We start from the raw sequence: 23,944 nt of genomic DNA, 5'->3' as shown, positions 1-23,944 counted from the left end.
CTGCTGAACAGATCAAGCACTTCCAAAGTCTGGAAGGGAGAAGCAGTTTGAAGAATATTCCGTCAATGTGCACATCTTGGTTTTCTTTTAGCACAGAACTCCTGATGCCAGCAGGTGTAGGCAGAGACTACAGCGCAGCAGGAAGAGCTCTGTCATCCCATGGCCATGTGCAGGTTTCGGCATTTCTAGAAGATGTGGCCAGCTCAAGGTTGTGCTGTCAAACCTGGCAGCTGTTTCTAGAACGCTCCACTATGGAAAGGAGCTGCTGAAATGCCACTGCAGAGCTCACTGCTTACGTTCAGCTGGAAACTTTCAGTTGCCTTTACTTTAAATCTGCAAAATCATGTACTCATCACAATTCCAGGTAACTCCTACCGCTGCATTCCCCTACTGCATCTGTGGGATCTCACGTTGGTGCCTTTGCTCTACCATGTCCACTTGTCTGCCACACGAGCTTCACACAGTGGAAACGTCCCTACTCAAGCAGAGGCCTGGAGTGGGGCAGCCCAGGCGAGTGGCCTTGCAGGAGGCCCCAGCTTTGCTGGAGTTTCTTCCTATCTACGCACAGAGCTAGACAGACCTGCCAAGAATTAATTAAGGATGTTCTGAGCAAGGGAAAAAAAGAGTGCTTTGTAGCACACCAAGCTGTGCCAACTCATGCGGAGGCTGAGAAGAAAAATATTATGAAAGCAGAACCTATTCCATCCTTAAAAAGCTTTAATCCTCCTGTTTAGTATTTCTGAGGCTTGCAGGATGTGTCCCTACATCCCCCACAGACAGGCAGCAGTTCTGCCCCACTTGCCTGGGATGCAGCAGAGAGGAGGTACGGCCCCTGCGTGGTGGAGTCCTCTGGGGCAGCTGCGTGCCCAGGTCCATGCTCCAGCACAGTTTGAATACGATTTATAAACTTGGCTTTGCAATGAGAAGCACTTACATATGCTAATACACACACAAAAAAATTAATTGTCTGTAATTAAGAAGCATACAGCTACTTCTGTACTCGTCCATTGGAACCTCTGTATTCTGGCAGACGCTAAGGGAGGTGTAGTTCCAAGTGGGAGGTGAGACAACGAGCTTTGGGGGGTGACAAAGGAAAACAGCAATGTGACACAGCTACATGCTGCAGCTCTCCCCTGGAGGATTTAGTGACATGCTGTGGGAGGATGACAAAGTCACAGAGGTTTTCAGGTCCAGCATCGCTCGGGTTGCAGCAGGGTCTGCGACAACACCCGTTGATCAGAGGATTCCCTTACCCAGGCTCCCACTGACATGCACTGAGACGGGGCAGGGTGCCTCACCTCCACCTTCTCTACACTTTCTTATTCTGTCTTTTGAAGCTTGGAGTTACCCACTTCCAGAGCTAAGAAAACCACAGACCTGACGTAGTGTGACAGTCTTCCAGCAATTACAGGCTTTCAATTTAACTTTTATTAAAAGTTTTCATTTGTTAAAGCACAAACTGGAGATGGAAATAAATTCTCAGGGTTTCCATGCTAAAGGAAGCCTAGGAAATAATAAAGAGGATCAGAATTAGCATTTAAAACAGTCGTATCAGGGTGTACAGACAAGAGATACAGTTGTTTTAAATGTTAATTCTTTCTATCAAGACTTCTGCTCTACAGGACTGCTTCTCAGGGAGCAGTTGTGCTCCCTGACTTCTTCAGGGAGCAAGTTCTCAATAATGTTTTCAGGTAAGGCCTCTGACTCACGCAAGCTTCGTTACATTATAGAGGGGGCTGATGTTAATGAGCACATCCCACCAACCTGCCCTAAGAGGACCCAATCAATAAGGACTTTCTGTAGATGGCTCTCAAAGCCAGAAAATCCCACACGCATCAGTCAGCTCTGTCAGAGGCAGAAATCAATAGGAGCATTGAGGACATCCCCTTTGGAACAGGGTAATGCAGAATGGGCCGAGCAGTTGTTTGTGTGACTTGCTCCCTGGTGGGGAACAGTCCTGCAAGTGCCACAACCCTGCCTCCTGGTCACCTCACTTCCAAGGGGCTGCGTTACTGAGACAGTTTCCGTGGATCAAGTCAGCTCTACTTGTTAAGATTAACTAGGAAAAAAAAATAATAAGACAAAGTGACTGTTTCCACCGTAGCAATATCAGATGGGTGTTACACAAAAATTCGTGTAGTCCTGCAGGCACTGAAAGGAGTTGTACATTGCTTTAATGAACTGAATACTTTTTATTTAATAGGCAAAAGCACATGTGTGCACAGCTCTGTAAGAACTTATTTGAAAACCAAATGACACTTACAGTTGAATCTCAAGTGCTTTGTCCCTGGTTTGAGCAGACAAAATGTTCTCTGTAAGGCTGCAACACTTCTGCACATCAGAAACAACCAACAGCTGTGACTTGCGGAACGTCTCTGGAAAACAAGTGCTTGATTATTTCCCCCAGCAACTTGGTCCAAATAGCACAGGTCAAAAGGAGATTCATGTGACCAAAATATGCTTTCCTTAGATCTGAACTGGACTCAGCTTTCAGGTGTTCCTAGATTCATTTTCTTTCCTTTTTCTGAATACGGAGGATCCAAGTTTTCTGACAGTGTCAGGTTGCCCAAGATGGCAAAGCCAAGGGCAGATGAGGAAGAATCAAGAGAGGAACTTGCAGTACCGAACAAGTGAACAACAAAACGGCCAACTAAAGTAAGCGCAAAATCAGGAACCTGGGGAAATATCTCCTGCTGCACTTTAAAGGCCCAGGGCAGCTGAACATTTCAACCCCCAGATTAGTTACAGTAAACTGCTGTTTGCTGCTGAGCCACACGCAGAAAGACAAATCAAATAGGCCATAAAAAACAAAACTAGGAGGCACCATCATGCCATCATGCAAGTCCATGGTCACTCCCAGTTTGGATACTGCATGTGTTTGTAGGTTTCACCATGCCAGGGGACATTATAGTATGAGAAAAGATGTAAGGGAAGGGGCTGGGGGGACTCCCGGTCACAACCAGTGAAAGCAGAGCAGCTCTCTCCAGCCTGGCAAAAGGACAAAGAAAACTTGCTCTGTATCAAGAAACATCACATTAGCCTGGCAATAGCTTGATCAAAACAGAGGGCAGTGGGGTTGATACAGTTAACCCGTGATGTGCTATTAACTACAGAGCCCACGACCCCACAGCTCCCCCAGGACCCGCAGATAACCCCGAGCCCCAGCCCTGAGCCTCGGACCCTCAACTCCAGGCCCTTGATCCTGAACCCTCAACCCCGGAGCCCCCCCCCCGAAGCTGACCCTAAGCCCTGACCCCAGAGCTGACCTTTAGCCCCTGACCTGGAGCTGATCCCGAGTCCCCAACCCTCAGCCCTGAACCTGGACCCTTGAACCCAGAGCCCCAACCCCAGACCCTCAACCCCAGGCCCTTGAACGCAGAACCCCGGAGCCCCCACCCCAGAGCTAACCCCAAGCCCCAGACCTGAGCCCCAGATCCCAGAGCTGACCCAGAGCCCCGACCCCGTGGCTGATCCTGAACCCCAAACCAGAGCTCACTCCAAGCCTCAACCCCAGAGCTAACCCTGACCCCCGAACCCTGGAACAGACCCCAGACCTGGAGCTAACCCCCTGCCCCAACCCCGGACCCTTGAGCCTGGATCCTCGACCCCTGACCCTTGACCCCAAGTTCAAAACGCAAACCCCAGCCCCGAGCCCTCAACCCCAGACCCTCAACCCCAGACCCTTGAACACAGACCGAGCCCTGGACCCTCGACTGCAGACCCTCAACCCCGGACCCTCAATCCTGGAGCCCGAGACCTGGACCCAAACCCCAGACCCGAAACCCAAAACGTCACAGGTGACCTCTCTGTAATTTTTTCAAATTCAGCAAGTGTTTGCGGTGAGTATTATGAAAAAATAACATCAGGAAAAGAAGATCAGTTGTCCCGACAAGTTCCCTAATCAGGAGAACTTGCCCAATCACACCATTCACTAGAGTAACTTGTTGGTCTGTGTCCTTTTGAAAGCCAAACGAGGAGGTGCGCATCCAACCCTTTCCCATCTGTGTTCTTGTTCTGGCTTAACCTGGCGGGTGGCTACAGCAAACAGCACTGTGGGAGGCTCAGGAAGAAAAAATAGTCAAAGCTCATGGCTTAAGATAAAGGCAGCTTAATAGGACAGAAAAGGCAGGGAAGTAACAATAACGCTGCTGCTGACAGTGATGGAATGTCCCAAAACAAGCGATGCGCAGTGCAATTGCTCACCACCTGCTGACCAATGCCCAGCCCGTCCCCAGGCAGCGGTCCTGCCCATCCTGTCCCCCCCCAGCCACCCCGTTTGAGCTGTTCAGCACGATGCCACACGGGATGGTGAGGAACATCCCTGCGGTCAGCCTGGGCCAGTGCGGGGCTGCAGTACCGCCTCCGGCCGGCAGGGGGCGGCTGCACAGCGCCTGCCAAGCCGCAGCGGCTGGGTTCGGCTGTTTTTTTTTTTGTTTGTTTGTTTTTTTGCCTTTTTTACTTTTTTATTTATTTACTTTAAAGTGCTCGGTGATGTGGGTGGAGCTACGGGTTGCGCAGATTGTAGGTGCCTCGCTCGTCAGAGCTGCCATTCAGGAAGCGGTCGGCCAAACCATTTCGTGCTATGAGCAAGGAGTTAATTTCGGGAACAAAGAAGAGTTCTCTAATCCTCAGAAAAGCCTGTCAGAAGAGCCAATGTCCCCTAAACATGTGAGAACAGGAGCTGTGTGGGTGGCAATACGGGGCAGCCAAGCGCGGTTCCGATTGCTGTAACTTCCACCTGTTTCTTCTGCGGACCCACTCTTAGGTTTTCCTAGAGAAGAACTGGAAGGATGAGGTGGGTCAGGGAACAGGCTGATTAAGTCTACCGCTGTATCCAGCAACCTCAGTGTACGCGGCTGACGAGCCCGCTGGCTGAAGGGGTCTGCTCGCCACTGCTGGTGCCACGCTGTCGAGCAGCTGCCCCGGGTGCAACAAAAGGCCCCAGAAAAGCAGAAGGTGTGGCAGGGAATTCCCTGTCCCTGGCTTTGGTGACCCACACAAAAAGGGAAGAACCGTGCTTAGCAATGCTGGGACCAGAATTACCCATCTGAGCCTTGCACAGGGTCTGTTCAGAAGAACCTCTGTTCAGTTCCCACTGATGGAAGTCATTTTGATAGTACTCTCCCAGGCAAGCAACTTGTCAGATGTTTGCCAGACAGCTGTGGCAGGACAAAGGGACCTCTCGGTTCCTCTCAGTGCCAGCCCGCACAAAGGAAGGGAACGAGCCACTGGAAGCTGCACATCCTCCCAGAGCCTGCCCCAGGCTGCTGGCCCTGCCCCAGACATTTCAACAAATTCTCCCAAGTGCTCAGCAGAAGCCTTTGGGTAGACCTGAACTCCCTTTGGGAGCCTTTACACAACCCCACTCACAACGGGACTCTGTGCTTTCTCTCCCTCCAAACCCCAACCCCAACCTGAAGGCAGTTTGGACCAAGTGAACTGGAGATTCGTACTGCATCCCATACACATCTGCACGGCTGATCTGCTCTGGAAAGAGGCCACCTAAAACCTTTCTGCATGACCTCAGTTGGCTCCTTCTGCCTTGACAGCCTTGCCTTAAGTCAACACGCTGATGGTTCTGTTCATGGAAAAGTGAGTAATAACATCTTTTCCAAGTCTGCTGTTCTTTCATTTTCAATTGTGCTTCCGGTCATCTGATAGACATTATCTATAGCAAATGAAGAATTTATTTACTTCAGGAAAATCTTGACTGGAGGCTCAGTGAGGGTGGCTGAATAGAGGCTTTTTCATTAAACTTTTTCATTTTGCTTAAAGATTGAAAAATGTATGAAACAACTTCTCTGGGGAATGAGAAATTTCTATCTCTTTAATAAGAACTATTTATCAAAGACATATAATGTGAGCTGTCTGCCAAATGTAGAGTACATGGTCCAGAAATTCTTGTATACGAGCTGCCTGAAGGCTTGCACCTGCCTTTACTCTTGTGTCTGCTTTGTTCACCTCTTTCCGACAACCGGCAGATCTCAGGTAAACTGCTCGCATACATACGCACTGCCAAAGCCACCATCTTCCCGGGCCATCTTTCTTCCCCTCCACAATCCCACCACACACAAATGGGGGCAAACAGTGGCCCTGTGCGGAGGACCAGCAGGCCTGGTCAGCCCCAGCCCAAGTTTTTCAACACACTGCACGACGTGACCCCTGCAGTACAGGCTGGTATACAATACGGCAATGAGGACATCAATGGAAAGGCACCATGTAGGAGAAGACCATGATTCAAAATCACAAGCACACTGGGATGAATTGAAGCAAGTTGTAAATTTAGCTTTCTTTGAAATTTTCAATTCTACCTTCTTTACATATCTTTATAGCAGCTGTATTTATGGAGCGTGCTTAGATAGAGGAATGCAACTTTTTCTTATGTAGTCATGGTAAATATTTGTATAGCTCAACTATAATTAAATTGACCCATAAAAGCTTCATTATATTTTGAGAGTTAGGGTCTCAGTGTAATGGAAAGCTCCTTCCATTGTTATTACTTTCTACTCAAATCACTTATCTAATCCTCCTCATTTATCAAGTGCATCAGGATTGATCTGCAGCTTTGAGGAGCTCTTAGCCATTTCTGTGTTTCTGGGGAGGTTTATTTCTGCCTCCTCTTCCTCACTTCTTCAGCTACTGCAGAAATAGAAAGATAAAGCTGCAGCACGCTGGCTCTGTACAGATCTCTAATACATAGTGAAAGGCACTACTAGGCAGATTCACTCTTAAAGATCAGTGTCTTTCTTGGTATTTAAGTTAGAAAATGGAATAATTATTTTTGCATTAGCAAGTCATACTGACAGATTCCCTCTGCACCCTCTTACTGTCATGCCAAAATGAATCATAAGCATCTTTGTAAGATACCCAGGCTATCCCATATCAGTAATAAAATGCAAATGTACCCCAATTATTCATTTACTGACTTCATGAATATTCAGTATTAAGCAGCAGTAACTGAACTCCCGACAGTAGGTTACAAAGGACACAGGCTGCATAACCTTTGTTATTTCAGAGTTGCCTTAAGGTTTGTTCACATCCTTCCAGTGTCTGCAACTGATAATTCACTGGGACAACACCTATTCTGTACCAGGTACAAACTCGTACAGTTTTAGTGTCATCATTTATATATTTCTTTGGAAATGATCTAAACCAGTAATAATCACAGAATCATAGACTGGCCTGGGTTGGAAGGGACCTCAAAAGTCATCTAGTTCCAACCCTTCTGCCATAGGCAGGGATGCAACCCACGAGATCAGGTTGCGTAAGGCCTCATCTAACCTGGCCTTGAAAACCTCCAGGGATGGGGCATCCACAACCTCTCTTCCAAAGCACTAGGTGCTAAATGCTCTCTTATACCTGCTCAACAGAAGGTCTTCACATTTTGCTTTTTGTAGCGAGTGAATTTGTTTGTTGTTTTCTATACATTGTGTACTCAATTTTGCTATTTCCTTCCTCCTCCTCCCCTCTCCCTGCTTTAGCCCAGCCTTTGCCAGTGTTGTGTGCTCACAGGAACTCTCTCATTCCATTTCATGGAATGGTGCATGGTTAAGTGTTGGAATATGAGTTGACACCAAAATGCTCAGCACTGTTAACGCAGGAAATTGCTGCTACCTCTTTTTTAAGGAATGAATGCTGATTAGAGTGTGAACAGTGATTACACGATACATATTTATTGTTCTCAGAATCACACACGATCTTCTCCATCTGCCACAGAATTTTGTTCAGTACTTTGCCCTGTCCTGGCTGTCCCTGAGCGCAAAAAATACCCCACATCTCCACAAGACTCTCTGGAAACCCATTTGGGCTGAGATCCCTGGCAGTGCCAGAACAGACCCCACCTCTGCACAAGGTTAGCAGTGGAGGGCTGTAAGCTCTTGATAAGCTTATAATCACAACAAAACATTTTTGTTCAAAGAGCTGGCTACTGCCCAGAGCAAATCTCAGGTGGACAAATGAGCAACTAATCTCCTGATGGAAAACCTAATTACTAGCCTGAGATTTAAAAGTGAGCACAAAATCTTGTGACAGAGCAAACTAGACATCTTTACAAAAGGGTTTATTACTATTACGGAAACCTGGACCCAAACCCAAAGCTGAACAGGAAAAGATGGGGGAAGAGAGGAATCGTCCTGGTCTACTTATAGGTTTAGGATCAACTCCTAGAAGCCTCTGAATGAGAAAGGAAATGAGACAAGGATTCATGTATAGCTCTTGCATTGTTTAAAATAGGGGGATTGATTTAGATATGTTCTGCTCAAACTGTGGACCACTTGCTTCAAAATGATGAATTCTTGAACACATCATCTGAAAATAGGTCAATGGCTTAAGAGGGAAAGGGGGCCAACTGATAGGCTGTTTGAAAATCAAGACTGCTTGCACACTGGCTAGTCCCTGGGAAGCTGAAAAGCACAGGATCTTATGACTGTATCAAAGCTTAGTTGTTTGCCACCAAGTCAGCAGTTACAGAGGATTACAGAGGATGCAAAGATGGAAAACCCGTAAAAGGTTTTCAAAGATGAAAAACTGTATAGATCATTTATGATTATTTATTAGTTTGACTTTATCAGTTCTACAGATACACAAAAAACAACGCCTTCCAAATACGTAAGTTGTCATCCTGCAAAACTGATGCTGATTTGGAAGGGTTGTCCTTGGTTTCCTATTTTCTGGTTAACTAGAGAAAGTGTCACTGTAAGTTGGCATGTTCCCACGAGGATGTCCAAGAGTCTTTGAAAGCATGAGCATCAGGCAGCAGATGCATAGTTTGAATATTTAGCAACCAAAAGTGCAAATGGTTTCAAAATGAGCGAGGTTCACAAATGGGCTGAAAAGTTCATGGCAGGCTGACTCATAAAGTAGCTATTAAACATAACGCTCTAGGTGCAACCTTGAGTATGAAAAATCCCTAGCAGCAAGCTAGGAGGTTATGCCATGGGAAGGATCACACCATGTTCCTTGGTTCTTACACTCTTTGCCTAAGTATATGTGATTGGCCATTTTCAGACTTAGAATATCAATCTGATGCTACATGGTAGTTCTGATGAATTAAACTGAACTGTACGGCCATGTCCCTGCAATATGCTTTGTAGTTTGATTTTGTAGAGTTCACTTCACACAGAGATCAATTACAGCTTTGCATTTCATGGAAGCTGGAAAATCTGATCTAGACATTTAGACACTTAAGTGACATTGCCCTGTTATGTAAATTGCCTCTTAAATTAAGAGTGAATCATCCTACCTAAATATAGTACTGTAAAAGCAGGCACTTAGATTATCTAAGTAGCTCTTTCATTTTTTGTTATTGTCAAGATAATTCATCCTATCAATACAAGAACCTGATGTCGTTTCCTGTTCACAATATTTGTTCCCTAGGAAAACACATTTTCATGTAAATTCCTGTAGACAAATGTGTGTATATATGTGCATATACGTATTTATACGTTGTAGGTATAAAATCTGTTTTACCCTTCAGATTTAACTAAGGATTCAGTAAAAGGCAGGGTTAAGTCTGTGAAGGTCAGCTACTTGGTTGGATACCTTGATAAATTCACATTCAGGAGGATTCTCATTTCTAGCCATTCCATCTGTGATATCTTTCTCTTTTTAAATGATTATGAAGACTGAAAGTCTCTATTCTCTGAGGACATGCTCTGGTTTTTAGATAGCTGGGATGTTTGTCATGAGCAAGCTAAGAAGTCAAAGGTTTTAGGTTTTACTGAAAATATTTTATGGTCCTATAAGCTTTCCCTGTAATTTATGTGCAAGTGGCTACAAATACCCAGCTGAGGATGGCGTCTGGGAATACACTGAAATGTTATTTCTGGGATATTGCATCAGTGACTTGAGTCTTTACCTACAGGAAATGGGATGAAGAAAGAGAGTGACAAAAGCTACCGCTATAATCATTTTTGAGACTATGCTCCTACTGAAGATAAATATTTCTTCTCTTTCTTGTCATTACAATCAAGTTGTGTTTACTCCCCAACACATTTCTGCACAACACCAAGTAACAGTGTAAAAAGCAGAATTCAAGTGAAAAATTTCCTAATTATTGTTCCGTCCCAGTAATAAATATGTATGGCTGACTTCTGTGCACAAAGGCAAACAGACATCCCAGGAAAAGGATGTGATGCAGAAGTCAGACATATTTATTACTGAGCTGTGCAACACAACAAAGGCATGTGCTAGCATAGGCTGTGATGTTGACTAGTGGAGATTCATTGCACAGCAATCTGTGAAGAGAAGGGCCACCTGGCTGACCCTTGCAACACACATTGCAAGGACAACAGGAGGAGGTCTACGTGTGAGTTGCACTGAGTGACAACATACTTTGGAATTAACAACGAAGAAACCTTACCAGTGCACATTAGTCAGCCCCAAAAGAATAAAGAGAAGTACTCATGTGCTACTCATGTGCTTAAGGTTAATTCAAGTATGTTCTTAGTCCCTTTGCTGGTTAGAAGAGGCTTTTTTTAGAGAAGCTTCTAATCTTTATTAGAGCCTCTTTATCATAAAAAAAATAAAATACTGCCTGCTATCTACACTTTCAATTTTTTCCAAATTCTTGGAGAGTTGAGACAACTGCTGCAGCTAGCCTTATCCTGACAGAACTGCGAGGATCTACCAGCCACTCTCACTATGTAAACTGATACTTACCTTGACAAAAGTATGTAGTGCTTCAAAGCAGTATCTACTTTTCCACTTTTTAATCACTCTTGTCATCTTCTATACGCTGGCTTAGGGGAATAGTGTAACTATCCCTTACTAAGACACACACACGGAAACTAACAGATTATACATGAAAGGAGGAAAGTCCTTGCAATGCCATGTAACACAAGTCACGCTTAAGTTTGAAGATCCAAAATCTCTGGGGTCAAAGACCACTACCAAATGTCAGTGCTTCCCACAGAGAACTGTAGACAAGTATCACCACATTTGAAGCTGGAAATGCTGTAAATGCGATATGATTCTACATATCAGCTGTAGAGCACATACTGTGGACACCGAGTTTTGGAAGTCAGATTATAGAAAATTAAACAGAATCTTTTCTTAGAGAGGGCTAGGAAGATTGTGCAGCACATTGAACTAAATGCAGGTTTGCCCGTGCCTCAAGGCATCCAGGCAAGAGTTTCTTCAGGTATTACAGCAAGTTTCAGAAAAATCCATCATCACAAACAGTTCTAATTATTTCCAGCCAAATGCCTCTAACCGTAGCAAAAAACAATTATTGAGCAGGCTATTGATCTAGTCAGTAGACTAGACTAGTCACTTATGTCATCAGTAAGCTAGAACCCTCCTGGGTATAAAACCAAAATCTTAAGGACTACTACTTATCTGACAGGTGATTTTAATTAGGATTTATTGATTAAGGTTTTTTAAAAACAAATGGACTTTATTGATAAAAGGCCTAGCACAAGATTTCTTCAAAGTTAAATAATGTCTGACTTGTTATATAAAAACCTCTGACCCACATCCTAATTACTTCACTGAGGAAGTTTGTTGTTTCAACACAACAATGCATGCACTATTTATTATAAATATCATAAATGTTTAATGCAGAGCGAGAACAACTCAGCTAATGAGAACACAGGGAGGTGATTCTCATGCCTGGTATTAGCCATTTAATCATGTTTACTGCCATGAAATCAGGAAAAAGAAAGAAAAAAGCACAAAACCCTCTTAAGTGCTAATTCTTCTAACTAGTTAGATTTAAGATTGACTCTAACATCTATTTGGAGCCTGCTACAGCTAGCACCTACCTACAGGGGTTTCAGTACAAGCTTAAGTGCTCTCTAGGAAGAATCCCCAAGTTACATGGAGGTCAAGGTCCCAGGGCATGCAGGTTGCTTGTATCTCACTTAAGCTCTGGGCTGAAGTCAGTTTGGAATTGATTCTCCATGCCCAGGGTCAAAATCATTTTGAGCAAACTCATTTGAGTCTTCATGTGTCCGTGGATAAAAAAGAAGCACTTTGGGTACTGCAGATAGCAATGAGAACAGTATGCAGAAGAGAAGCCCCAGCAAAACAAATCCCAGACTATTTATGTTCATAAAATGATTGTTCACATCACAAGTTTCAATTCAAGGCAAACTACATGCAGCCATATTTATTCTACTCTAAGCTGTAACCACACAAAGTTATGCAGCCAAGAATCTGACCCTACTTCATTAGCAGCCTAGGCAATGTTCCACACAACATGTAAAAGCCACAGCATCCCCTGCTCCTCTTAGCAACATATAACATGACAAACATACAGATCTCTCCAGCTAAGTCACATATTCTTAATCTGTTGGTACTAAACTCTAGATAAGAATCACAGAATTGTAGGGGTTGGAAGGGACCTCCAGAGCTCATCGGGTCCAACCCCCCTGCCAAAGCAGGTTCCCTACAGCAGGCTGCCCAGGTAGGCATCCAGACAGGCCTTGAATATCTCCAGAGAAGGAGACTCCACAACCTCCCTGGGCAGCCTGTCCCAGTGCTCCGTCACCCTCACCGTGAAGTTTTTTCGCATGTTGGTGCGGAACTTCCTGGGCTCCATTTTGTGGCCATTGCCCCTTGTCCTGTCCCCACAAACCACTGAAAAGAGGTTGGCCAAGTCCCTCTGTCTCCCACATTTCAGGTATTTACAAACATTGATAAGATCCCCTCTCAGTCTTCTCTTCTCCAGGCTGAACAGACTCAGGTCTCTCAGCCTCTCCTCACAGGGGAGACTCTTTCCAGCAGATCCCTGTCTGTTTTGTACTGGGGAGCCCAGGCCTGACCAGGGCAGAGTAGAGGGGGAGGATCACCTCCCTTGACCTGCTGGTCATGCTCCTTTTAATGCACACCAGGATCCCATTGGCCCTCTTGGCCATCAGGGCACAGTGCTGGCTCATGGTCAAAAAGAACCACCATGCTCTAGGGAGAAGATATTTCCCTTAAATGTACCCATTTGAGTCATAATCTTTTATCCACCTGAGTCAGGAAGAATTAGCATTTCCTGAGATGCCTGTGGGGAGCTTCACAACTCTGTCTTTAAGGTAAAACTAATCCCGTTTCATTGTTGTACACAAATGACTACCCAAATCTCTGTGCAGCTTCACTGGAACTATTTATTCTAGAAAATGTCATTGACATTTGATTTTTCTGAAGTACTTAAGAAAAGGATAAAAGGACAAAAACCCAAAGTTCTCCGGAGGTCTCCTGATGTTTGAGTGACATAAATGTTCAGCAGACCATAGGAGAGTCTAGTCTAGTTTGTTTAAATTCAATTATGTCATTGTCTGCAATGTAATTCACAAGGGACTAATAAAATGAATGGCATACCTGCAGAAGGGAGAAGAGAGACTGAATGGCCCACTTGCAACAAGAAATGGGGCTGTGTGAGGTTTTGTACTTGGCTGATTACTTTGCCTTTGCCAAGTGTGACCCCATCTCTAAATGTCACCAGGAGATAGTGAAAACTTAAATACAGTCATTTTAATTTCCTTCCCAAGGGGTAATTACAAATGAGACTGGAGGCTCTTTTATTGTCTCTTTCTCAGTTCAGCTAAAGCTGCATAAACAATCGTGACAGTCTTTCACGTGGGTAGCTCTGCTGCACTACATCTGCTTAGTCACCCTGTCCAAGCTCTGGACAAAACACTGGATTTTGGTGCGGCCACAAACACTACAGAAAGAAGCAGGAAAAGCAACTTTACTTTTCTGCGTGGGTTAAGAGGAAGCCACGTAAATGCCAGTCTGAGGCTTTCTCCAGTGGGGCAGGGTGGGGTGAGAACACTGGGTCCTACCTCGTTCTTGCAGTGCGCACAAGGATCTTGATGGCCGGTGCCTCTGAAAGCTGCCAAAGATGAACCCCTGGTGCCTGTCAAAGACACCACCAGAGTGGATGTGTCTTGGTTTTGGTCATTGCAGTGATCTTCTGGCTGAGTGATCTGAAATTCAGTAAGTGAAGATCTGCGTTGACTTCACTGGGCAGGGTACCTGCCTCGTGTGGCCATGCCTGTGCTTGCGTTTAAGAAAGCCACTTAGAAACGTTGTTTATGGCAATTCTCAGCACAGAAGGCAGCTGAGGGGAGAGTGAGGCCAAAGGCCTGCCTTGCTAGTGGGCAGCAGACACAGCCTTGGGGGTAAGGCTGCTTGCTGCTCCTGGGTTCCTTATGGGGAAGAATATCTTGTTTTGCTGCAGTGCCCAGGTTTACTGGAAAGGATGAATTTGGAGAGGGAGATGAGGCTTACGCCTCCATGGTGCCCTCGTGTGTCTTTTTTAAAAGATGCAGTCAGAGCCTGCTGCTTTAATACAAGTCTGTACAATGGGGCTCCTGACGACAGAGCAGACAGAGGCAGAGAAGCTTGAGGTGACCTGCCTTTGTTTTGTGAAGTACAAAAGGAAGCGAGAAGCACCCACAGCAGCAAAGGGGCTCTGCCCCTCTGTACCGAGGAGCAGAACTTCAGGGCAGCCTCAGAGCATGTGCAATGACCCCACGGCAGCAACAAGGAATACCAGGCAGCTGGCTGAAAGAAGGCATGTCTGTTCAGTGTGAAATCCAAAACGGCTTTAAAAGTACAGAAATGATTCTCTTTCAGAGGAAAACATAAGCTTCCATGTCTTCCACAGCAGAGAAACAGAAATAAATTTCACTTAAAAATCATTTCTCTTTTTTTTTTTTTTTTTTTTTTTGCATATTTGAAAATGAAATTGCTTCTCGAGACTTATTTGACACTTATTTGACAGTAGGTGTGTTTATTCAGTGCTGGGCAGCATGGGGGGGCAGTCAGTGCCACCTGGCAAGTTCCACCAGGGGAGCCAGGGCAGTGCTGCTCTGCAGCCAGGGGTGCTACTGACTTGAGGAGCACCCGGGGCCAGGCTGGCATGGGGGGACTGGTCTGTCACAAGCTGCGCCGTCTCCTAGAAAGGAGTAAAAAAATAATTCAGGTACTTTCTGTTTAAAAAGCTGTTTGATCAGACAGTTCCCATCCGCCTATACCCACTGCACCACGCAGGCTGGCAGGCTTCAAGTTTGGCTGAGGCATGCAGGCTGCCTTTAGAATACCAGCAGTGATAATGAGGCACTGGAAGAGAAAAGTAGCCTTGGACCTCCAAGATAAACAACCTCAGCGTAGCAGTGGGCAGCTCCCAGCCCGCCCCAGTGACTGCTGGCCCGACATACTGGTGATCCACTGCCTTCCTGGGAGAGCACTGTTATCACAAGCAGCTGCACAGTTTAAAAATGACAATAATCCTATTGATGCCAATAATACATCCCTAATTGCTGTAAGCTGGTGTTTGGGTGTCTGGATGCTTTTCTCTTGCACAGGTTTGCCCTTCTAAACAATCTATATCTATTTGCTTCAGAGGGAAAACAAGCAGCAATTATAGTGCTGTGGTACTGTTTGCTAATTCCCCACACCAATGAAATACACCTTTGAGTGGTGTGGACTTCCAAACTGTTATATAAACCAGCAGTTAACTTATTTATTAGCTCTGAAAAGGAGCTGAGGATCAAAACACAGTCTTCAGTCCTCAGGGCCCACTGCTGCACAGCTGCTGAAAGACAAAGAACACAGCCCTGAACCAGAGACAGGAATGCAATTGGGAAGAAGTGGCCTCAAACCTAGCAGAATAAACCTAGCTGCCAGAATTTGCACAAATATATTTTCTATTTCCTTGAAAACCACAGAAGCTGCCACTATTTTCCTTATGCCTATCCTGTAGGAAAAGCTGGGGCACAGCTTTTTTTTTTTTTCCCCCACCAGAATATACTGAACCTGCTGCTTTTACATCTATTAATTCTGGGCCTGTCTTGGGTTCAAGCATCCCTTTTGGCTTGTAACCACACCTGATAATGGAACAGAAAAAACAGTCATGAACAAAACCATGACAATTTTGTCATGCCAAAGCAAAGTGGCCAGCCCCTCCTCTCATGATCTGTAGACTTTCCTCTTCCACTTGAGTTTGCCCAGCAGTTCCCTGTTTAACCATGCAGGTCTCCTGGCTCCCTTCCTTGACTTCATACCTGTTGGGATGCTCTGATCTTGAGCTTGGAAGAAGCAGTCCTTGAATGCTAACCAACCATCTTGGGCCCCTTTATCTTCAAATACCTTGTCCCTTGAGATTTCCCCTAGCAATTGCTTGAAAACACCAAAGTTGGCCCTACTGAAGTCCAGGGTTGCAATTCTGCTTGGTATTCTGTTCCTGCCGCATGAGGTCCTGAACTCCATCTCATGGCCACTGCAACCAAGGCCGCTTCAACCTTCACCGCTTCGTCCAGCCCCTCCTTGTTAGTGAGGACAAGACCCAGCAGCACTCCTCTCCTAGTTGGCACATCCACCATCTGCATCAGGAAGTTATCATTCATGCACTGGAGGAACCTCCTGGACTGCGGGTGGCTGGCTGAGCAGGCCTTCCAGCAAATGTCAGGGTAGGTGAAATCTCCCACGATAACCAGGGCCTGTGATTGTGAGGCTGCTCTCAGCTGCCTGTAGAAGGCCTCATCAGCTTCCTCATCCTGATCTGGTGGCCTGTAATAGTCTCCCAGTCTTCATCACTGTTAGAGTGCTGCCCCACCGGTGCAAGCCCAGCTACAACCCCATCCCCCTTTGGATCTAGTTTAAAGCTTTCCAAATGAGCCCTGCTAATTCCTGTCCCGGAACCCTTTTGCCCCTGTGAGATAAACCTTCCCTGCATATTACTGTCAGGCCCGGTGTCCTATAAAAGCAGCCATTATCAAAGAACCCAAAGCCCTGCCTGTAGCACCAGTCAGGTAGACAAACATTTATGAACTGGACCCTTCTATTCTGGCCCAGGTCATCACCTGAAAATGGAAGGAGGGAAGAGAAAATACTTTGTGCCCCAGACTCTTTCACCAACCACTCCAAGGCCTTGAAGTCTTCTTTCATTCCCCTCAGACTACAGGACGCAGCTTCCTCCCCCGTCTGGAAGATCAGTAGCAGGCAGTAGTCTATCGAGCACACCAGGCTGGGGAGTGTCCCTGTCCCAGTCCTCCCAGAAAGCTGCTGCTCAGTTAGGGGAAAATGTGATGCAACTCCTATTTGGCTTCTGTTTATCACAGAAAGCAACAAATATTTTAGACTACCTTACAAAGAAAAATTAAATTAGGTGGGACATTCCAATTAAAAACCACTAAGCAATGTGATTTTGGGTGTGAGAAATGGGACTGATTATGGCAAAAAAGCTGTCTGAGGAACAGAAGAAACAAACCACATGGCAGGCGGCCTTGGTAAGGTGAATGACAACACCCCAGCCATGTCCAGCAGAACACCCTCACAATACACCCATGTCCTTTCTCCACTGCTGGGAGAGGAAGACAAAAAAATCACTTCTGGCTTAAACTGGCTGTGAAACTCCTGTCCTCAGTGCACATCTGAGCAGGAGCTCCTACTCCCCTCTGCAATCAATCACCTAAATCATGATCTGCCCCAAGATGAACAAGAACATAAAAAGTGGCCATAATGTATTACGTTAAGAGCAGAGAACAGGGAAAAAGAACAATGATTTTTTTTTTTCTTTGAATCTGAAATAAGAACAGAACAGTTCTTTGATTATTACTACTGCTAGGATTGCTATTCAAACGATTTCCCTCATCTCTGCTATGGACAAGAGGCATGGGAGAAGAGAGGCAAAAATGATGATAACAATAATAATAGAAAAACCATCCCAGGCTGATGCAGTCATCTCAAAGCAATAAGTAATCAGATGGCTATCTTCCTGTACAGGTGTGGTAAGTGAGGAGAAATCAAATGCCTTCATGTTTCTTTTTTCTTTTTGATTTGTAGGGGTTTTTCCTTTGTTGTGTATTTTACGAGTTCCTTTTTTTTTTTTTTTTTTTAAACTTAAATTGTATGCTTATAGTTTTTCCCACTAGCTAAAAGGCACAGTCCTAGAAATAATGTCTGGATACTCAAGGTGATTAATAACACAGGGTTCCACAGGCTCTGCTACAGAACATTTGCATTACAAAGAGCTATTAAAAAAAAAAATGATTTATTTTTCCCAGAAGTATTAGAGCATCTTTATATCAAACTTTCAGTCAGCAGCCTTTCTCTGAGATAAACAACACTTTTACCATTTTCCCCCTTTGTTAGTCTCTGAGTTGCATTAGAGGGTGGTAGCTCAGTTAGAGACTTTAGTAGCATTGAAAGAGCACAAAGACTACCGGATAACATCAAGGGGAAGTCTAATGCTGTATTTAAATAATGAGCTACCTTCCATTTTAGGTTGCAATAAAAAATGGTACAGAATTTATGCTCAGTTAGAATGGGTAAATTTGAAAACTATAAGCTCAAACTCAACCCCAAGCAGAGGAGAAGAGCACACAGTCTGGGACCCCCGTGAGCCTAGGTTTAAAGGGGTGGGCGACATTTGAATCATCTACAAGCAACAAACAGCCCTATGTGAGGTGTATTTGTTTCAATCTTTTATTTTAAAAATTTTCCTTGATTTTCTATCATCAGCCTAGTTCCAGTAACTTTCCACTAGCTCCATCTTAGTTCCACTAATTAGGCGATGTGACTGACAGTGGTCCTTGCATTGCCTTCTAACAGAAAGAGGCTGGATATGGGGCCACGGGGCCTGGCTGACGCACCTTATGGCTGCAGCCCTTGGTCTCAGCAATAGATTTGTGTTCCTGGCTCCATGGAGGACAGGATTTAACAAAAGAGGCAGAACCTGGGTGGAGAAATGAGGTCTGAATGATGTCTGAGGAAACAAATGACACTGTAAAGCTACCCATACAAATTAGGAGTTAAAATCCCCCTTCCTCTCCATGGCATTAGCCCTGCTCCCAGGCAGGGCAGAGCAGATGGAGGCTACACAAGGACTGCAGAAATGCCAAGTCCAGACCTTTTTTTTTTTTTTTTTGCTACAAATAGAACACCAAACCACACTTTGATGTTGAGCAAGCTTTCCATTTGTTTAATGAGCTGAAAATTTGTTCAATCCCCCCATTTGCTGCTTGCTAACCAAGAGCAGCATTCACTATTTACTTTTACAGCTGCCAATCAAGCTAGCCTTAATAACAACCTGCCGCTGGACATCTCCCTCACATCAGAGGCTGTTCCTTATCAAGAGCACTCTTTCATCAAGTGCATTATTGGCTAAAAATAACAAACATACCTAACAGCCCGTTTACTACAAAACAGACGTCCTTTTCCAATATATGAACATTTCCATGCAAGTGGCGTCTTTTTTCCTTCCAGCCACCTTACTTTGTATCCTTCACAAATTTCCTGCCAGAATTTGGTGGCCAAGGAACACATGCTGCAGCAATGAATGTGCATGAAGTACATTCCTCGAAAGACACAGTCTGTTCAGCAGTGATCCTGATGACATACCCACTTGCCAAATGCAGGCACTCCAGCTGGGTGGTCAAATGGGGACCCACACGCCGACCCCTGACCCACAAACATTCAGCCATACCGTGGATGAAACCAAATCCAGGGCTAAAGTAGTAGTTATCTGGAGCCACAAGGTCCCAGCTGTGCTGTCAGGTCAAGCACTCCCCCCAAAATACAGAAGGGTTGCTGGGAGGTTTGCCATACTCTAATCAAACTGCTTCTTTATTCCTTTAGAAAAAAACTCCATCTTCCTTTTAGCCTCAAATTACAATATTGCTGCAGCAGCCCACAGAGGCTTTGAAAAGAGAATTGCACCCTTGGTTGGAAAAGGACGAGATACAGGAGGAAACTTTCTATGGGATATCTTGGATTTATACTCTTGTTGCCTGTTTTGGTTAGGCTGGGACATCAGCCTTTTCTTTGGTAAATCTTCAGTGAGTGACTTACCCTTAGGATTCAGAAGGGCTCGGGCTCAACCAGTCACCAGACCTTTTCTCCTCTAAGAGATCACTAAATTAAGTTTGATTACAAGAGGGAAAATCAAAGGACAGGTGGTTTGTTTTCTTCCAAGGCATTTTAAAACATTCTCAAGGAAGTGGAAGCCTGCACAGTGCCTACTGTCTCAACAGCAATATGAACAGCAGCAAAGAGGACAGGCTGCAGAGCACCATTCTCTTTAGGTTCCCTTCACAGGCATTGTGCAGTGGCTTCTGGCTGGAAGCGATGCCTCCAAATGACTTGGCTTCACTGAGTTCCTTGGTTTGGTGAACTTAGCTGGAAGGTAAAGGCCTCTCCGACAACCCTTGCACACACTCAGCCTTTCCTCCATCCCTGTCCCTTGTTCACTTTTCCCTGAAGGGAACTTTCAGTGCTGTGTTGAGCACCCTTCAAACACAAGCTCCAGGACGCTTCTCCAGGCCTGCCAGCAGTATGTACCTCATCTGACCTTTGCATGATTAAACCAACTCCTCCAAGCTACTGCATGTCATATGGTCACTAATGCCAATAAATCAACCTTCTCAGGATTTTTGACTCCCAGAGGCAATCTGGAGAGACCCATCTCCCCAAGAAAGTCTTCAGAACATTGTTTGACATCCTGCCACATGATTCAAATGGGCCTTCTGAAAATCCCACACATTACTTCTAACACCTTCTTCAAAGAACCATTCTCCATCTGCTTACAGACACAGGCCTGCTGCTGCATTTCAGTAACGTTTGCCACAGCTACGTCTTGAACTCAGAGCTACAGGAACAGCAGCTATGTGCTTGATTAAAGTAAGATTCCCTCTGAGTGTTTAAGACCAAGTGGGCCTGTCACATTGTTCAGTCAGCATCCATCCCATTTATTTTCAGGCTATTACACTTACACTCACCCTGTTCTGAGTTCTGTACCTTGCATGTTTCACAACGGCAACCAAGAGTCAGATGTGCAGTCTCCATTACAGCCCCAGCACCCACCACATACCCTGACAGATAGCCCCAGTCACTCTCACTTGGAAAAAAAAAAAAATCTAATTGATTTTTATTGACTTTACCTTCCAGTCATTATTTTTGGTTTGCCCTCCTCTGCAAGACCAAAGACCACCGTGTTACGTGGTGTTGCTTCTCAATTTTCTTTTAGACAAGCTAAATGAAGTGGCAGATTTCAGCTGCATGCAGCAATGATCTTTGTCTAATCCTCTGGCACCTTTACACTGCTACAGCTACATCCACATGGGAGGCTGTCCTGGAAAGATTGCCATAGGATAGATCCACAATGCCTCTTCTCTTCTGATCAGTACTAGACCAGAACTGGAAATAAAACCTACAAAGAGCTAAAATGTGGTTCCCTCCGAATCTCACTTGGATTTGTTAAGCTTTCAGAAATTTTGTACTTGTTTTGTCTCTAACAAGGCACAGGGCGCCTTTTCACCCAGACATGCATTTACTTCACAGATTACTTGAGTACAAAGGAGATTTAAAATAGCTCTCAGCAGTAGAACTTACCTAAAATTCTCCCATCCTATACTCAAGGAAGGGAAATATCCTCCTGGAACAGTTTTACATTTTTGTTCAAAGGAATCTGAAATACATCTTTCAGCTTTCCAGAAGTATTTTCCGCTGCTGCTGATCCTTTCCAAGATTCAATGCAATTACTTGTTAATAAAAACATGTTTTAATATGCTGGCAGAAAAATTGATACCATTTTCCTTCTCTGCCTTAAAACAAATGAAACGTAGGAAGGAATTGAGCTCTTTCATTTCTGAAATAAGAAGCAGGTATTTTTTAAAGTTCAGATCATTACCAAGTGTAATTTTCATATAATAAGTTTAACACCAACCTTGTACTATTACTCCTCTGGTGCTAACTTTGTAGGGGAATGTATTGCTTATAAAACCTAAAAAAAATAATAATAAAAAAAAAGAAGGAACACAATACCATTTCAAAATCTTCTGAACTTCTCACTGATCAAAGTGAACAATGTCTCTAGGTCATCATCAGGGAACCAATTAGTGTGAAAACAAGTTGTGTTTACTGCAATGTGTCTGCATAATAAGAGACTATGAAGCACACGGGGTTACTCCAGCCATTTGTGTTTACGAGCTATGAGTCCTCCTAACAAATGGCCGCACTGTTCTACTGCACAAACATTGAAGCTGTGTTTCTTCCTTGTTCACATGCTTTTTTTTTTTTTTTTGTACTTCATGGAATCAAGTAGCCTGCAAATAAACAAAGTGTCCATTTTCCTCATTGGCTGTTAGGGGAAGCTACTAAGTTTCCTACTTAAGCTACTGGAGAAGTGACACTGGTCATTCATCGTTCTTCTTTTCCCCTTTTTTTTCCCCCAATGCAACAGGTCTAATACAAGTTAAGCAGAAAACAGTCCAGACTGATCTGAAGTTTACAATTCTCAGTTATTCTTGATAGCATTAAACCTAGAAAAGGCATTAAATTATTTCAATGCAGCATCTGCCATCCTTGGACTTGGGAGAGCCAGGTATAATTTATGCCCCTGCCCAAAAGCAGGGGAGAACACATCTACCAGGAAGCCCTCCAGAGAATTCCAGGATCTATGTCTTCCAGGCAACTCTCCTCATTTACAACAGCACTGACACAGGTAAAGGAAGAAAACAGCTGTCTAGCCTAATGCTTAAGGCTCTCAACAGCGTTATAGGGTAGCGTTGCTAGACTTCAACATTTAATTTCTTCTAGTGAATGAAAAATAGTACCTACAAGTGACTGAAATATAACTAGGCCGCACCACCTTTTGAATAGGTCTCTAGTATGTGTGAAATAGTCCATACTCACTCATTCAGAGAAGGGAACTGAACTTGGTGCTCTCGTTTCTGAAGGCATCGCCTGAGCAAGAAGTCACCTGGAAGAAGAATTCTGGGCCTGATCACCCCATCTGAAGATAAACTTATCAAAACTGCAACAGATGTGGAGAAGAGCTTTTAGAATAGCAGGATGTGGAGAGGTCAGCTGATCAGAGAGGCACAATTAAAGAGCTCAATTAAGAGATCAATTAGGGCACATTTAACCTTGCAAAACCAAGGTTAAACTTGCTGTCAGTAAATTCAACATAGAGTGTAGGGAAAAAAAGGAGGTTAAACCAAGAAGACAAGAAGAGCTACTTACGCTAGAAGAATTGCTATGTTATGTAAATGGAAAAAGATAACATTGACAAGGAATAAATAAGTATGAATGTGTCAAAAATAAATTCAAGCTTGAAACAAGATTTTTTTTTAACTACCTCCTCTGAAATGATAGAATAAGGAGGCAATGGTAACAGCACTTCAGGAACAGCACTAGGAACAGCACTTCAGGTAACAGCACTAACAGGAACCTATGTAGTTTTAATAAGAAGCCTGATGAACTTATAGGTAAGATTAGAGGGGATTGATAGTGGTAGCAGAAGACTGGATGTGATGGCTGTGAAGATCCACTGTAGACGCCTGTTTCTGAGTCACAGCAGTACCACCAGAGAGATTTTAGAGCTAAGCTCTTTGATGGAATTCTTCTTGTTTTATTTTCCTTAGAGACAGCCTTTCCTTGGCTGTCCTTGATATGGGTCAGAATTTAAAGAAAACCTTTACATTTAGCACCTGCAGTACTGCACTTAGGCCTGCATTTTCAAAAGAACAGAACTTTCAAAAATCAATACTTTTTCAAAGCCTATAAAGATCTGTCCCATACATATATTTGAGTCCTTAAGTTTGCTTTACTTCAATTTCCTAAAAATAGGGACAAAAATTACTCCTTTGCCTGTCTCCATAAAGTCGTCAGCTCTGTGGTACAGTGACTGCTTCCTGCTCACTCGAGTGTCTGCATACAGTGGGACTTTGACATATGATGGGTCTGTTGGCTACCACCACAGTTCCAATACAAAACATTTATGTATTTGCATTCTACTATATATGCTGATAACCCTTTCCCTTTCTCCTGTCATGGGGATGGAGTACTTCCAACACAGTTAAGTAAATTCAAATAAATTGTGTCGGTACTAGAAGAAATTATAAGGTTTTCATGAGCAGAGAATATACAGCGGATCGCTTCCTTCAGTTCTACCTCTGTGTGTAAGTATTGCATTTAAGTCAGATATAGCCCTGCACAAATACCAGCTGCA

The 23,944-nt window shown here is 44.3% G+C and overlaps 1 protein-coding gene across 5 annotated transcripts in view; it reads right to left on the bottom strand.

Moving 5' to 3' along the window:
- Positions 1-23,944, bottom strand: part of OTOS (otospiralin) — a 439,145-nt gene that overhangs the window by 3,758 nt on the left and 411,443 nt on the right. For all 5 annotated transcript variants that reach the window (XM_072042616.1, XM_072042617.1, XM_072042619.1 and 2 more), the window contains 2 exons: positions 13,773-13,916; positions 2,264-2,375 (listed from right to left, as the gene is read on the bottom strand). In XM_072042616.1, the coding sequence (XP_071898717.1) occupies positions 2,264-2,375; positions 13,773-13,916 (256 nt within the window). The remainder of the gene's footprint in view (positions 1-2,263; positions 2,376-13,772; positions 13,917-23,944) is intronic.

The sequence above is a fragment of the Anas platyrhynchos genome, chromosome 9, assembly GCF_047663525.1.
Source record: "Anas platyrhynchos isolate ZD024472 breed Pekin duck chromosome 9, IASCAAS_PekinDuck_T2T, whole genome shotgun sequence".
Classification (NCBI taxonomy): domain Eukaryota; kingdom Metazoa; phylum Chordata; class Aves; order Anseriformes; family Anatidae; genus Anas; species Anas platyrhynchos.
The sequence above is the reverse complement of the archived record's forward strand: the minus strand, read 5'-3'. Positions and strand labels throughout refer to the sequence as shown.